This window comes from Catharus ustulatus, chromosome 1 (genome assembly GCF_009819885.2).
Source record: "Catharus ustulatus isolate bCatUst1 chromosome 1, bCatUst1.pri.v2, whole genome shotgun sequence".
NCBI lineage: Eukaryota > Metazoa > Chordata > Aves > Passeriformes > Turdidae > Catharus > Catharus ustulatus.
In genome coordinates this window covers 106252261-106267798 of record NC_046221.1, presented here as the reverse complement: position 1 = coordinate 106267798, position 15538 = coordinate 106252261, and the positions used below count along the sequence as shown (strand labels likewise).

The window sequence follows — 15538 nt, the reverse complement described above, 5'->3', positions numbered from 1 at the left end:
AACCTTCCTGCAGGACAAGGCTGCACCTTTGCCCGGCTGTTCAGACAACTAGCAAAAATAAAAACATCTCTCCAACCCTGCCTTTCAACTTGGAGAAACAAAAAATGACTGACAGTAAATCACAGCTTCTTCTTTTGGAAAAAAATGCCTTTCACGTGTCTGATCATTTTAATCCCATTTCTTTAAAGGCCACAATTACACACTCACTTGGTCCCTTCTCTCCCCTCCCTTCATCTTTTTGAATAATTTCCCAACAGCAGTAAAGATTTGGGGCCTGTGTAGAAATAACCAAACAAGTATACAGAAGCTAGACTTCTCCTGTCACAAGACATCACTCAACAAACCCCTTTATCTTGATCTCCTTTGCCAATTCATCAAGTTGGCTGACATTAACTTTATCCCAGCATCTCAGCAGCTGAAAACCATTTAAAAACTAAGGGCAATCAGCATTTTCATTAGGATATTCAGCTGTCTATGCCCCACAAGATAAACTAGTTGCATGTGACAGCAACAGCTAGAATAATAAGCACATGCACGTTTCCAGTAGTTGTGCACTCCATGCTTACTCACAACTCCAAGAGGGGGAAAACAATTAAAATCTAAACCGTAGCTAAAGTAAAAGGCATGAACAGCTGAAAGCCTTATCCAAAGATGTCCCAAGTGGTATAAACAGGTCCTGTTCCCGTAATCAACAATAGCAGGGTTTGTTGCAGTGATTTTGGCAGAGCTTGGTCTCTTGCTATAAACACTCCTAGTTTCACAGCTGCACTAACTTGAAAATGAAAACAGAATCAAGTAGCAATGCTGTTTTCTCCTCCAGCACATGCTCAGAACATTGGTAATCATGTAAAGGAAAAAAATTTGGACAAAGCAGACTGGCAATTTGTACTATTTCAGAATGGTGTCAAGTGTGTCTTTAGCTCAAGAAATAGCATTAAATACTCCCCTGCTTCAGCTTCCCCTTCAAGTTAACACAACTCTGAATATGACTGCTTTCATGAATGGGTCTCAAGACCAAGTTCTGATAAGATTTCGGGCTGCTGCCTTTTTTAGCAAAAATTGCCTCCATTGGCCTAGATTTCCCCCCTCTTCCACACTTTCAGTAACTATATGACTTGTATAAAAACCTGTTACAAAAATATGCAAGGTGCAAATTCTATGTAAAACCCCACCACATGCCAGTTTAGACAGTCATAGTAAATATACAGTTGTGTGAGTTTGTCTGAAACCACGAGAGAACAAGTGCAGAATTGAGACCAGCTCTTTTACAGAAGACGCAGGGCTGGAAAACCTGCTGAACTCGTTGGAAGAAGGCCTTTAAGCAGCACTCTGGCTTACCCATTTCCAATCTATCCTGTGTCAAGAACACTGACAGAAGATGGGAGACGTGAAGGAAAATACCGTACATAGAACACACGGCAGTGGCACAATCCAAAACCTGTTTAATTACAGACACCATTGACTTTTGTGTGCTTTGTTTTTGTTCCTCAGCTCCCGTTAACTACACAGGACTGTGGGTCGAGAGAGTTCAGGTTTTCCTTCTTTCCTCCCCTTAAAACATCACCAACAGAACACTTTCCTGTCACAAAGTTACTTTAGACATTTTGTGCATATTTTATAGCAAACATAAAGAATTACCAAACCAACTGGTCAGATTAATAAAATAATATTCTTAGTGGTGTATTACAAAACAAATGTGCAACAGTTCCTCCTAAATCAAACTACAATACTTAGCGTTAATGAAAATACTTGCATAAAGCACATTCTAATTTTGCCATTTTCCAGTTAAGACAGGTATCAGGAAACCTTAAGGCAAAACCCTTCTTTTTCCACAACACACACTCTTAGCAGGTTCTCTCTAACATAACGCGCACACAACAGCACATCATCAATTTAAAAAAATATTTAATGCTGCCAAAAAGTATAAAAATACAATAAGAATGGCAGTACAAAACAAAATACTTCCTAATTTATTTCTTTTACATCTTTCTACATTAATACAGGCATTATAAAAACACAAGATGGTAAATTATTTTGTTTTGCAAAGTAGCACACGCTGCTGGTGGTCTTCATCCCCTCGGTGCAGTTTACGCTGTAAACAGATAACTGAGGTCTTCTTGGTACTTAACAGACCTCACTTTTTGTTCCCGAAGAGGGGTCATGTCTCGCTTTGCATGTCATTAATTTGCAGTTTATAGCTGCAGAATATTCACAAGTCTTGAAGGTTTAGGTGTCAGTCAGTCTCGGCCTGCGACATACAACCAAAAGAAAGTCACCGATTCAGTACAGAGTACAGGATAAAAACAACAACAACAAAAAAAAAAAGCTAAGAACTGACAGTGGGGTTGCAGCTCACTGTCAACACCAAACAGCTTCATGTGTTCCCTGGAGCAACTACTTCCTCTGAGCAAGTACTCTTGGAAAGCCACTGCTTTACCAGAATGTATTTCCATGTTACAGTATAAGGCACATCCTTGCTGGAGAGTTTCAAGTACAGGTCTCAGTCCAGCAAACCGTCACAGATTTAACCACAAGCACTGCAGAAGTCTCCTTGGGCTTCAGAGGGACTATAGCAGGCTACATCTCAAAGCACATCACCTCTCACAGCTTTGGAGGCCAATCCTGCTACAGCGGCTGTGAAGTAACTGTTTCTAGGCAAATTTCCTGTAGTGAAAAAGACACCCCAGCACAGGACATTTTGTTCTTAGGCAAGAGAAGGGTCTACTCTGAGAGTCTACAGAAGGAGACCTCGGTGTTCACAGCACCACACCCCCAAGCTACTACAGGTAAAAATGTGTCTGAGTTCTGCAAGCACTACACTGATTCATAAAGCAGCTTTCCTCCGCCAGTTACGACACACTGAAAGAGGGCTTCCAAGTATTTATCCTTTCAATTTAAATAAAGACTCAGACAGAGATGCAATTTTGAACACGTTTATTTTTTGTACATAAAAATGAAAGACTGACTTAAAACTTTGGGGGCAAACAAAAAGGCCCAGGAAGACTACTGTGTGTCACGTCACCTTTGCAAATACAGTCCTCTGGCTTAAGCCACTTGGCCCTGCAGAAGACTTCCTCATTTGTCATTGTTAATTTAGTTTCTCATGCAGTCCTCAAGTGTCTCAGGTTTTACTATAATGCCAAACAGCAAACTAAATAATTTGGTTTACATTCATTAAACATAAAGCTAACCAGGCTTTTTTGTCGCCTGCATAATCCAGTCACACATACATGCATACACATTTATGCCTCTTCCCTTTTCAGAGGGATATAAACTGATGTCAGTAAACCATACTACTCAAGGTTTAACAGAATAAGCCACATTTCACTGGCAACATGTCATTTCCATAGCAAATCCAGAGGTTTTTTCCAAATTGCTATTTCACACTGAATTAATTTATTTTAGATAATACAGTTCAAGGAAAATACATATGTACCGTCACTAAGTGGACTGTGCCTGCACTAAGAACACAAATAGGAAACCTAGAGGATTAATTTCAATCTTGCAAAACCCTTGCAGTGGAGGTCCAAATGTTTGCTAGGTATTTTTTTATGAAAACGTGCATTATTTGTACACAAGTGTTCATCTGAGAGTAAAACATTGTTTAATCAGAGATGCCCACTATGCATCAAATATTTCAACTTAGGCATTTCCAGAGAAGAAGGGAAAAACCAACACAATAACATTTTTAATTGAGCCCAAGGACATTTTAGAAGTAGCATGGGACTAACCAGCAGTTTACCAGAAATTGAGGCAGGGGAAAGGAGAGGGGTCAGAATGCATGTCCTTCAATTTCACCCTTTAAGCATTTCCTATGATTGAGGTGACTGGGATAGACAGTTCTTCATTTTGGTCCATATTTGTTCCTATTTAACATCCAAGCTGTGCAAAACTGCTGCAAATTTAAATCCTCCAGAATAACAAAGTATCACAAGGGCTTAGCATACAGCAAGGAAAACAAACCTCCAGATTTTGGGTTTTAAGGATTGGTGATGGACCAGAAAGAAGATTTTTATCCAAATTATTTCCTGGAATGTACAAAGAGACCAATAATTTGATTTTCCTTACTATTCTCATACTATCATGAACAATTCACTGTTCAAAATAGTTTTGAACAGTCCAAGGCTTGTACTGGTTCATCCTCCCTAAATTATTAACAGTTAAGACTCCCAAGGTACTTGCAATCACAGAGCCAAACTCTTACAGAACAACTGCTGAATGTGCAAGTCCTGCTTTATTGCATCAAGAAGGTTAACAGAGTGTGAGGTGATCTGAATTGGCTGCCCCCTGCCCCACCCTGAACTGAGGAATGATTATTCAGGATCAAGAAAACTGAAAAGCCAGAATTTTGAAGATGGAATCAGGAAAAAAAAATGACAACTTGACAAGCTGCAGTTGGAGCTCCGTGCCTGTAGGATACTGGTAGCCCAGGAAATCCTCATACAAAAAGAAGGGCAATTAACGAGTGTGGTATCAGTCCAAGTTTTGCCTGCACTTTTTCCTTAGCTGCTTTAAAGTATCTAGAATAAAATCTGGACTATTTCTGTTACAAAAGCATTTAAATTACATTCCATGTATTTTTCCATAACCAAAATATCTTTATAAGGCACATACATTTACACCTACTATCAGTTATAGCTGATACTGAAAAACCTGTCCTCAATTTAAAGGAAAAAAAAAACTTTTGACAGTCTTCTTGCTGGCTGAAAGTTACTGTGGTTGTAAAAATTGTGAAATATCTTAAGATATATGAGCTGCCTGCCTGTGCTATGTCCCAGCAGTCATTCTGCTATTCAAGCTGCACAGTTGGCCAGCTATGCCATGGAACAAATTGTCTTGTTCTACTGACGCACAACTTCCCGAATCCAGCACTCCATGAAACTACACCTGTTTTCCTCATCCAGACCCTTCAGCATTTGTTTACAATACAAACAGTGTAGTCCAGAATAGTATCAGCTATTGCAAAATGAGAATTTTAAAGAGTAAGCTGTACTTAGCTTTGTGTAGTAAATGTCAGAGTAATTGGGCCCCACACCTCGTATGTGACTACCAAGCTTGGACGTACTGGAAAACTTTGACGTCAATTTCTTTGAATAAGGAGCAAATACTCATCCAGCTCTATGAGTATTTTTCAGCAGTAAATCCAAGAAGTGCTTTACAAAATGGGGGAGGGGGGTGGAAGAAAACCCCCAAGACCCCACACCCAACAGAAAACAATCAAGCTTAGAAAATGGAAGGAGAAAACATAACTTCTCTGAAGTTACCCAACAAGGCAATGCTTGAATAAATAAAATTCCCATTTCAAAGTACAATCCAATCCTACAAATTACTAGATCCCAGCTTGAACAACAAGCTACATTCAGCCATATACCATCTCTGTCTTCAAAGGTAATTTAAAGGGCAGAAAGTGGTTTGTGTTGAATTACTACCTAGAAAGTGTTACTACCCAAGTAATGGAAAGGGAGCACTCAATTTTAAAGGGGCTGTGCACAGATACTCCCAAAATATTAGTCATCAGGTGTTTTACTAGCAGGTCTCTAGTACAGTGCTGGGGAACCTGAAAAGCAGTTCCAGACTTTGTGAAGCTACCAAAGTGGCTCATACAGCTGAAAACACTGGGTATGAAAGAACACTACCAACATTTCTTTTCTATTAGAGCCACCGTTTCCTTTGATGTGTTTTTTACAACTATTACTGATTAATTAATTTTATTCTTTCTAGCAATTAAAATCTATAGATACACAAAACATTATGGTTTACATTTAATGGAATGTCAGCACTTGAACAAGATTTGCCTTCAAACAGTAGATGAAGTCTGAATACAATAATCAATAGTATAACTTTCAGTGGGGGCTAAGTTCTCAAAAGCCTTACAAAAAAATCCAAGTCTTACTTAAATAACGAAAACTACAAAAAATAAATAAGGAATGCAAATTAACAGAGTAGAAATTGGCAAGTGCTTCATCAGACCCCTAGCTGCTCATTTCAAACTGGAGAGTCAAATACGGGGAATGGCTGCACTATTCTTTTCATGCACAAATTATAATTACATTTCGTTTCAAAATGAAATTCTTTTGGTCAGAAATTTGTACAAACTGAGCTTTTAAAAGTACAGTGAACTACAAAAAGATTAAATATGCAATTATAAAATATATTTATCCTAGGTCATAAGAATATAAAATGTTTATGTTCATGTCACTAGTACATTACACATTACACATATTTAAGGATAACTTCTTTGCATTAATAATGTAAATGATACAACACTGTTTATTGCTTATGTCAGGCATGTAAATTTAAATCCAGACAGCCTTCAGGAGCTAAACCTCCATGGTTCAGCATTTGTTGAAGATCTGGTAGAACACCATTTTAAAAAGTATATAAACAGTTGCAGCAAGTTTGTACCTGCTCATATTAAAACAAAACCCATTAATTCTGTGGGGGGCAGCGGTTCATTTTTCTAAGTACCTGCAGTGGAAAGTCCTGAGATGTCAACATGAGATCAAGTTTACATCACTTCTCTATTGTATGTAACAGTCTGTACCCATTCCAGGAATAAGGAGTTTATGCTTAAAGTCACACCCCTACTCATTACCTTCCAGCAAAATTATTTGTTGGAGCAGTCACACTTACTGTTGACTTACAAAGGAATGTTCTTGAAAATACATTTTCCAGCAAGAATAAGCACCAACTAAAATCAGTGTACCAAACCCAATCTTAGTGAGAATAGGTTTCCAGTATAACCACCTTTTTCTTTTTCTTTCAGTCTCATTTAGCTTCTGCTTCATCTGCTGCACCTTCTGTGCTGTGTTTGCTCTTCTATCCTCCCGCTGTCGTTTTCGGACAGAAGAACTTAAAAAGAAAAAAAGGTGAATCTTACACTGTAGAACAGGAAAAAATGCTATTATAATATTAAAACAAACCTCTTTCCAACACTCCCAATAGTTAACCCATCAGGTAGCATATGGCAGCAGTATATCAAAATCCAAACCAAGCAATCTTTTATTATGTTTTAACTACCTAGATGTAGAGTTCCAGACAGTGAAGCCCCACAAATAAGTAAATGACAGATGCAAAGATGTACGCAGTACTTCATCTACAAGAACAGCATTAGTTGAATTATCTGAGCTGAGTCTCTCACCCCTGTCTGTGCCCCTTTTGGTGGCTGTTTTGTGTGGAGGCTGCCTTTATATGCAATGCCAGGTACCATGTGCAAGTATGCAGAGTTCACACCAGCATCAATGATACAATGACTCCAACCCCTACTCACAGCTGCCTGCAGGTTTAATAGTACTCATCTCAGGATGCAAACCAGATCATAAAGGACACAGAATAAACCTGAGTTCACTAGCAGGATGACCTTGAAATTTGTGTCACCAAAAGTGCCTTCACAATCTCTAAGACAGTGTAACTGTCACAAAAAAAAAAAACCAACTTTGATTGACTTCTAACACAAACCCATACCCTCACTCCTTCTTGTGAAGGGCTCCTTCAAACATCTACAGAATTGCTGTCGTTCTCTATCAAAACACTCATGAAGACAGAAAGAAACTCATTGGGGCATCTGGTAAGCCAGCTGTTCTTTTGGAATTCCAGCCTATCTACACTGAACTGCTGTGTATCCTCTCGGCCTGCAGCCCTTTGGGACAGACCCTGCCTCCTTCTGTGCACCTCATGGCTCAGCTTGGCACAGTCCTAGCCCAGTTTCTGGATCTCTGGCCATGGATCGACATTTGGCAACCCACATGTGGGGAAGGCCCAAGTGACACAGTACCTCCCAGCTGAGGCATCAGCACTCCTAAAGAAAGGCAAATTCACCTGACATGGTGAAACCAAAGGAACCTACTCACAGCAGGGAGATTTAACATGAGCAGAAGGTAATACATGGCTCCAACGATACCATTTCAACCACTACACAGAAAGTGGTATGTGATAAAATCTTTGTGTTTCTGAGTAATCATGTATTGTTTGCAACGTAAGTTAGCATTGTATTTAAAAATCAGTAAGAAATTATGCTGGACAATTTTAGGACCTCATTCACACTTCACAGTGGAGTTCACTGATAATCTGTTAAGAAAATGTTTTCAAAGTGTGAGGTCTAGCTGCTTCAGTTGGAGACATTTGCTTTTCTTCTCTTGACTTCTGAACAGTAATACCATATCACAAGGAATCATTGAGGTGGTATTTTACAAATCATTAAATAAGACAGTCAAATACCATCTTTTCTCCCTTACTAGTGCAGAAAGATCTTGAATGTTTTTTACAATAAGAATAGCAGCCAGTAATTCAGCCTTTTGAGGGTGTATCTGCCTTTTGAAAGTTTCTTTATCTTGCCTACTTTTCAATGTTCCCATCTGTGATATCTTGAACTTTAGTGGACACGTCAGTGTTTATTTTCTCCATCTGATCTTTGTTCTCCAGGACTATGCTGTTCCCATTGTACTTCTCTGTGGTTATTTTGGTTGGGTGTGGAGGAGACTGCTCGGAACTTGGCGCTTGGTCCTCCTTAGAGAGCTCCTTCCACCGTTTCTGAAAACAAGGAGAACATATTTCAAACATTCCCCTAACATTAAAGGGCCCCCTTGCCAAGATGTCTTCCAAAAGAACAGTCACAGAAGCAGATTAAAGGAACTACCAGATCAAGAAAAAAAATTCCTAGATGAAGATGCTAGATGAAGTTAGGTCAAGATATGTCTTCTCCAACAACCATCAACAATCCTTTTTTCTGTTTTTCCAGGATGGTGCCATTGCAAAGGCATGAGGTCTCTACCTTCAGGGTTTGTATTGTCCACAGCAGCTCCAAAATTAGGAAGCATCCTGTCTCATAAAATCCTGCACTGTCCAGCACTTCCCATCTCCCTCTACTTGCTACAGGCCTGTGCTGTACTCTTATCTTTTATGGCTTCAAAATACAACAGGACCTTGTATACAAGAACTGCCTAAAAAGAGAGAACTGGGAAAGTTTAACTAAGAGTTATCTATCTCTGCCAGAGTCATGGCCTACTATTTCACCTAGGGCCCATCAGCCCAGAGATCTAGTGCATCATAAAACAGTTATTCACCTTGTTTTGAGAAGTAATCTGAAATGAGATGGAAGAAAAAAAGAAATTGGAAGTAAACCTGTTTTGCTAGATCTCTCTCCTAATGGGTAACTTGTCCTAATGATAAATAGCCTGAAGGACTTGCTACAACAAAATTTTATGCAGAAAAGAACCTTAAAAAGTGTACAAAGGAAAAGAATCAGCCCTAAAACACAATCACTTCTTTTCTCACACAAATCAGACAGTGGCTATAGAGACACTGAATACCGTGTAGAAAAAAAATCAGTTATTTTAAAAGTCTATGATAAGGTAGATGAACTGAAAATTGAATCTTCTCAAAACAAGAAATTCACTCCTGTCCATGGAATGATTTCAAGATTGCTGATCTAAACTAAATATCAAACTTAGAGCATGATATAAAAATCAGCTACTTATAAATGGATTGCTGGCAAAATGAGTTTTAACAATGAACTCCTTCACTACTCCACTGCAAGTGAAAGTTGTGTTTGCACAGTTTACTGACATCTAAAATCCAAGGGGACATCAGAGATGAACATTTGGCTAACATTAAATAAGAGAGGTGTTCAATAACTTCAGGCCCTCTATCACCAGCAGAGAAGTGAATACTTCTCACACTCTGAAGAGTACAATTGTTCCTTATGAAATAAAAATTACCTAGCTGACCTTGAAAGGAAAAAAATGCTTTTTGAGCACTGCTAATTGATTTTCTGCACATAATTTTGAGTCCTAAAGAGAGAAGCACCAGGACAAATGCCTGCACTGCAGGAAACACTGATTTAAGGAAGATCATGTGAACAATCATAATAAGAAAAAGGTAACAAATGAGAAGTGTGCCTTCCTAGGCATTCTCTTATTATGAATAAATAACACTTGAACATGACAAGCAATATTCTTGAGTTGATAATGCTCCCTTGTATCCAGAAGTAAGAAATCCTGCTATCTATATGGGTGAGTGTGGGAACCAGAGCTGTTCAGTTTGGAACACAGTTTTTAAAACCAGCAAAGCAGAAAAATATTACTGGACACAATATTCCTCAGATCACCAGAAATATGAAGAGACTAAACTGCTGCTTAGCATTAGGATGAATCATGAAGTCTTCTAAACATACGGCACAGGTGTCAGACACACTATCTAGCAGCTGACTAGCAATTGTGTAAAATTATTTATTTATTTACACAGCAAGTCAAGAAACATTTGTTAAAGGGAAGAATCAGACTACTACTAATACCACAAAGAAATGAAATGTGTTTTAATTTATCTGCTCTATTCATGATTTTAAGAAATCAACAAAATAAAAAAGCTCTATGATATGAAAGTAGAATTAAATGTGTGTTTCAAAGCCTCTCCTCCCAGTTCTCCCTCCCACCTAGTCCCAGCCACTTAACAAAGCTGTAAGCTTCTATGTCTGCAAGCCACACTGATAAAACAGTGAGATTTGGTAATCTCTCTGCACCCAAAATCATTACATTTGGCTAGATTGTACTAACTGTAATAAAATTTTTAAAGGCTATGAAGAAACAAGGTAACTTTACCAATAATATCTGTAGCATCAGGTGACTTATCTGCTAGGAAAATAGCAAAGATCAAGGAATACATAAAAAGATCCTTGCTATCTTCAAAGTGATACTGGGCATCACTTTCCCTTTTCAGTATTGAAAGCATCAATTGAACCTTTTTTCTTAAGACATTTGGACAGACAATTTTTTTTTTACATTTTATCTAAGAGGGGACTTATATACAATGTTAAAAGTTTAGTTTGATAGAAGGCACTGAACAGATACCCTTTGATACCTCCTAGGCATCTACTGAAAAAAGCTAATTATTTAAATCCCACAAAATTACATTTTTTAGAATAATCTGGAACTTATTTTTTACTACTATTGCAATCTGCTGTTCAGATACATGGAGCTAAACATTTACCTGTATAGTTGAATCCCCCATTATAAATTTTGCTCCTTCTATTACAGCCATATATGAAAATCTTAGTTGATCAGGAGTCTGAATAAGTCCCATTCGGTATTTTCTCATATCCAGTAATACCTTCTTAATATCTACAGAAAATGGGTCTTTTTTCTCCATCTGTAAAGCAAGTTGCATTGAAAGTGTCAATGGTATATAAAAAATAATTACAAGTAAAAATCAGTCATCAAATTCAATCTAAAAATTAATTTCTCCATATTATGCTTCTGTTAGTTATATGCAAGATTAACATCTCAAATGATTTCTAATTTAAAGAAAAATGCAAGCTATCTAATGAAAACTTACTATGAACAAATCAAGGATCATGTATTAAACAAATAAATTAGTACCCTAATATTAAGTCTTAAAATTAAGACATTTTGATATGGTCAATTTTATTCAGGCTTGTAAAGTAGTATTTCCTACTGCTTCTGAATAGAACAGCAGTTCAGACTGACTGACTATGGCAGAAGTTTCCTTATTTAAAGCAGAACCCCAAAACCAAGCAATGCACATGCTTGTCCTCACATCACATTCACAGGGTGTTGTTGAAGTACATTTGCATCAAAACAAACTCCTATGTTTTTCAAAATGCATAAAACCAAAGAAAACCTGAAGTTAAAAAAACCCAACAAAAAAGTAAGTTGAGAGGAGCTTGCCAAACCAGAATGCATCTCTTGTACAGTAAATTAACGAATACAAGCCGCACTGAGTATAAGCCGCATCTCTGGGTGTTGGCAAATATTTTGTTTTTTGTCCATAAATAAGCCGCACCTGAATATAAGCCGCTCTGTTGTTCCCAGCGAGGACCCGCGTGCAACAAAGTTGCCAAATAGTAACAGAACAGTGGCAGGGCAGGGTTTACTGGCTCAGCTAAGGCTGTGCAGGCTCGGCCCGCTCGGGGTTGCTGACGGGGCCAGGTAGCCCAGCCCGGCGCTGCCGCTCAGCGGGGCCGCTGGGGGCCAGCCGCTGCTGCCACTGGGCTCGGTCACCACGGCCCGGCACTGCCCCGTGGTGGCAGGCAGGGACGGAGCACCCCCCGCTCCCGCGGCAGCGGGCAGGGACGGAGCCCCCCGCCGCCTCCCCGAGCCGTGGCAGTGGCGGCGCGGGGCCCCCCGTCTCTCCCCTGGGCTGCGGCAGAGGAGGGAAGGAAAGAGCTCTCCCCCCTCTCTCCCCGCCCCCCCATGCTGCCTGCAGGCAGCCAGGCTCCACCTGCGGTGCAACAGAGTAGCAATTTGTAACAATTACAACATGCCGACTTTGCAGCTGCTCGCCTCGGCACTCTGGCTGGCAGTTCTGAGGTTGTAAATGTCAGAAAATTCTTCACATATTAGCCGCTCCTGAGTATTAGCCGCATTTCCGGTTTAGGAGCAAAATCTTAGTCAAATTGGTGCGGCTTGTATTCGTGAAATTACTGTAATTTAATTGAAATGCTGTTTCAGTTAAATCTGTGTTTCCTTTTCACTATTACCAAGCACTAAAAGAAAACTCTGTGCCTGGACTTTTCAGTCCAACAAAAATTTTGATTTATTTAAACTATTATTTAACATTCAAGGTTCACTTATGACATGAGCAATTATAGATTATGCAGTTCACTAAGTAAGTAAAAAAAAATCTATACATTCATGTGGCACTGGAACTGGCTACCAAGCCCCACTATCCAGAGGGCTGCACAGCAGGGGAAATTCTGCACCACACTCCATTACACAGTACAGGAGAATTAGGGGCAAGCCTGAGTTCTCATCCTAGTTCAAGTAACAATAACAATTTTTCTGCATGCTTAAGGTAAGGGCTCTGGAGAAAAAGACTTAGAGATTCAACCATCTCAATATATATTCACAAGCTTTTTTCATATGAAAAAATGAACCAATCCTCAACCTTTTATAAGCACATCTTACATAAAAGGAAAATAATGTTTACAATTTACTTTCCAGGAAGCTTTGAGAATATATATTTGTCCTGGGGTACTTCATGAGGGATTTGTAAATGCATTTCAAGAGCTGTGTTTTTGACATCAAAATATGTGAAGAAAAAAAAGCATGATGTCTTAATTTAAGTTTCCACTGAAATGTCATGAACTTCAATGTTTTTAAAGCCTTCTGAACAAAAAGCCCATATTGGGAAGGTTGGCAGGGTGTCAGGAGAAGGGAAGGGGTGATAGAGAAAATGCAAACACTTACCAGAACAAGACAAGTATCTACTAATGAAAATGTGCCAGAACGTCCTATTCCTGCACTGCAGTGAACTACTGCAGGTCCGTGTTCAGGACTCAGTGAGCCAGATTCTCTGACTTTAAACAGGAAGTTCAGGAATGAAGCTGGGGATTCAGGAACTCCGAAGTCTGGCCATGTAGTATAATGAAAATGAGAGATCATCCTGGACTCACCAGTCTAGAAGTAAAAACAAACACTAGAACTAGAAAGCATTCCTCTTTGTCTCAGCGCACATTTCCCCAATCTCAATCAACAGCTATTTTCTATTTTAAACCTCCCATTAAGACAAACAACCCAGTAACTTGCTTCCAGCTGGATGACAACCAACAGTGCACACTGAAGAGTTTTATCTGAGTTGCTAATTTTCTCCTTTGCAATTATTACCACACACGTTTTTTTCTTGTTCTCAAACTTCCAATATTATGTTTGGTATGCTTTATTACTTACTCCAAATCTCTTTCTTTGTCTACCAATAATGCAATTCAATGGCTGACAGCAGTTACTGGACAGCTAGAATAGACATGACTGAAAAAACCCATGTCAGCATTGTACATGCTCGGCATTCTTGCTTAGAGCAAGTTTTAATGCCAAGAGGAATTACATCTCCTTCATACTAACCACATTACTGAGAGGAGCAGGAAGGGCTCCTTCCTGGAAAAGGCTATAAAACCCATACAGCAGGATGTCTTGCTAAACTTCTGCTGTGCGGACATCTTCTATCTTTAAGTAAAAAAGGAGGATTCCAAAATCATACAGTTGCTTTAGATCCACTCTTTTAGAGCTCCTCTCCTAACACAACCAACTAACTGCAAGTACTGAAATGACAGCAAGAGAGTATGCATATGAAATTTGGATCACATTTTTATGGAACTCATCCAGACCTGCTGTTAAATGCTACTCCTTGCCATGGTGATTCTGAGACAGAATGATCACAGATTTTAGCCTGGGAATTTCAGAAATGTTCCAGGGTGTTTTTATATAATTTATTTATAATTTATTAAAATAATGCTATGTATAGTTTATTTCATTTTAATGAATTCACTTATAATTGATTATTTCAATTATTTATTTTCACACAGACTGAAACCTTGCAAAGTTTCAACACAAAAGGATTTAAAATCAATGTATTTCAGAAAATCTCTTTTTCTTCTTCAGCAACAGTAAAATATAGTCATGAAATTAAAATGAATTCTACTTGTTCCTCATCTGCTCAGTCTGTTTCTACTTCTTATGAGGGACAACTTATGAAATTCCTTTGTGAAACTAAAATAATCCATTTCCACAGTAACAAAAATAGTCTCCCAACTTGTCTTTTGCCTTCAATGCTCGATACTGCAAGACTGCCAATACTTTCACAGAAAACAGTGGATATTAACATGACTCCAGTAATTCTTAGATGCCCAGTTATCGTCCAGAAATATTTTGTCTTTTGGTTAGGTGGTCAACAAGCAAAGTGTGATCTACAATATCGGGAAAATGAGTTTGTGTAGTAGCAAGTGAACTCACAAATGCACTGAATGACCTGTTTCTTTAAAAATAATGAAGGAGACACATTTTTTCACAAGAAATCTGTAAGTAACACTTAAGCAATTTCCTCTACTTCTAAGAAAAATAATTCATCACTTTAGAAACAAAATTAGGAAAACTGGAGAGGTGAGCTAAATGGACATGCTAAATAAAGGATTAAGTTGCTGCTTTTAAATCTAGATTGTCTTTGTAGGTGGTAATTGATATTTCAATTTAATTTAATCAATTTAATACTTCAAGATTCTGAAAGAGCATTCCAGTTGAAAGCATCCCTTACACCTCAAGAACACAAAAATGTCTTTTTTTGTCATTTGATTTCTGTCACTTCAAAAAAGGTGACCTGTGGGGGCTTTGGTTTGGTTGGGGGGTTCTTTTGTGTGGGTTTTCTACACCAATACCATCCATAACAAGCACTGGTATCTTCTTCCTAAAGAAAAAGAACCAAGTATGGCTAAGTGTCACCGTACTTACACACTAATCTGAAACAGTTATTTCTAAAAGAGAGATCAAACAGTGCTATTGTACATGTCACTCAGCTCTAACCCATAGAATTACATTTTCCTTTCTTTTCTTGTATGAAGGCTTTATCCATCCCATGATTTTCCATCCCTTCAGCCCATTATAAAAATACCTAGTCTCTTCATCTCTCTACAAGAGTCCCATTGCGAGGCACTGGAAGCAGCTGGTCATCTTTGAATTCACAGTTTCTAATCCTACAGCCAAATCCCATTTGAGTATTTCAAACCTCCCACATTGCTCTCTTAAACAGAATGGCT

At 38.6% G+C, this 15538-nt stretch overlaps 1 protein-coding gene across 2 annotated transcripts in view; it reads right to left on the bottom strand.

Moving 5' to 3' along the window:
• Positions 1-1425: 1425 nt before the first annotated feature.
• Positions 1426-15538, bottom strand: part of PTPN2 (protein tyrosine phosphatase non-receptor type 2) — a 31068-nt gene continuing 16955 nt past the window's right edge. The window contains exons 6-10 of one of the 2 annotated variants that reach the window (XM_033065039.2): positions 13203-13412; positions 10984-11142; positions 8339-8529; positions 6748-6852; positions 1426-2248 (exon numbers count right to left, since the gene is read on the bottom strand). In XM_033065039.2, coding sequence (XP_032920930.1) covers positions 2227-2248; positions 6748-6852; positions 8339-8529; positions 10984-11142; positions 13203-13412 — 687 coding nt within the window. In that variant the 3' untranslated portion in view covers positions 1426-2226. Of the gene's footprint in view, positions 2249-2919; positions 6853-8338; positions 8530-10983; positions 11143-13202; positions 13413-15538 lie in introns of those variants that run through there. The other variant, XM_033065034.2, reaches the window with a different exon arrangement.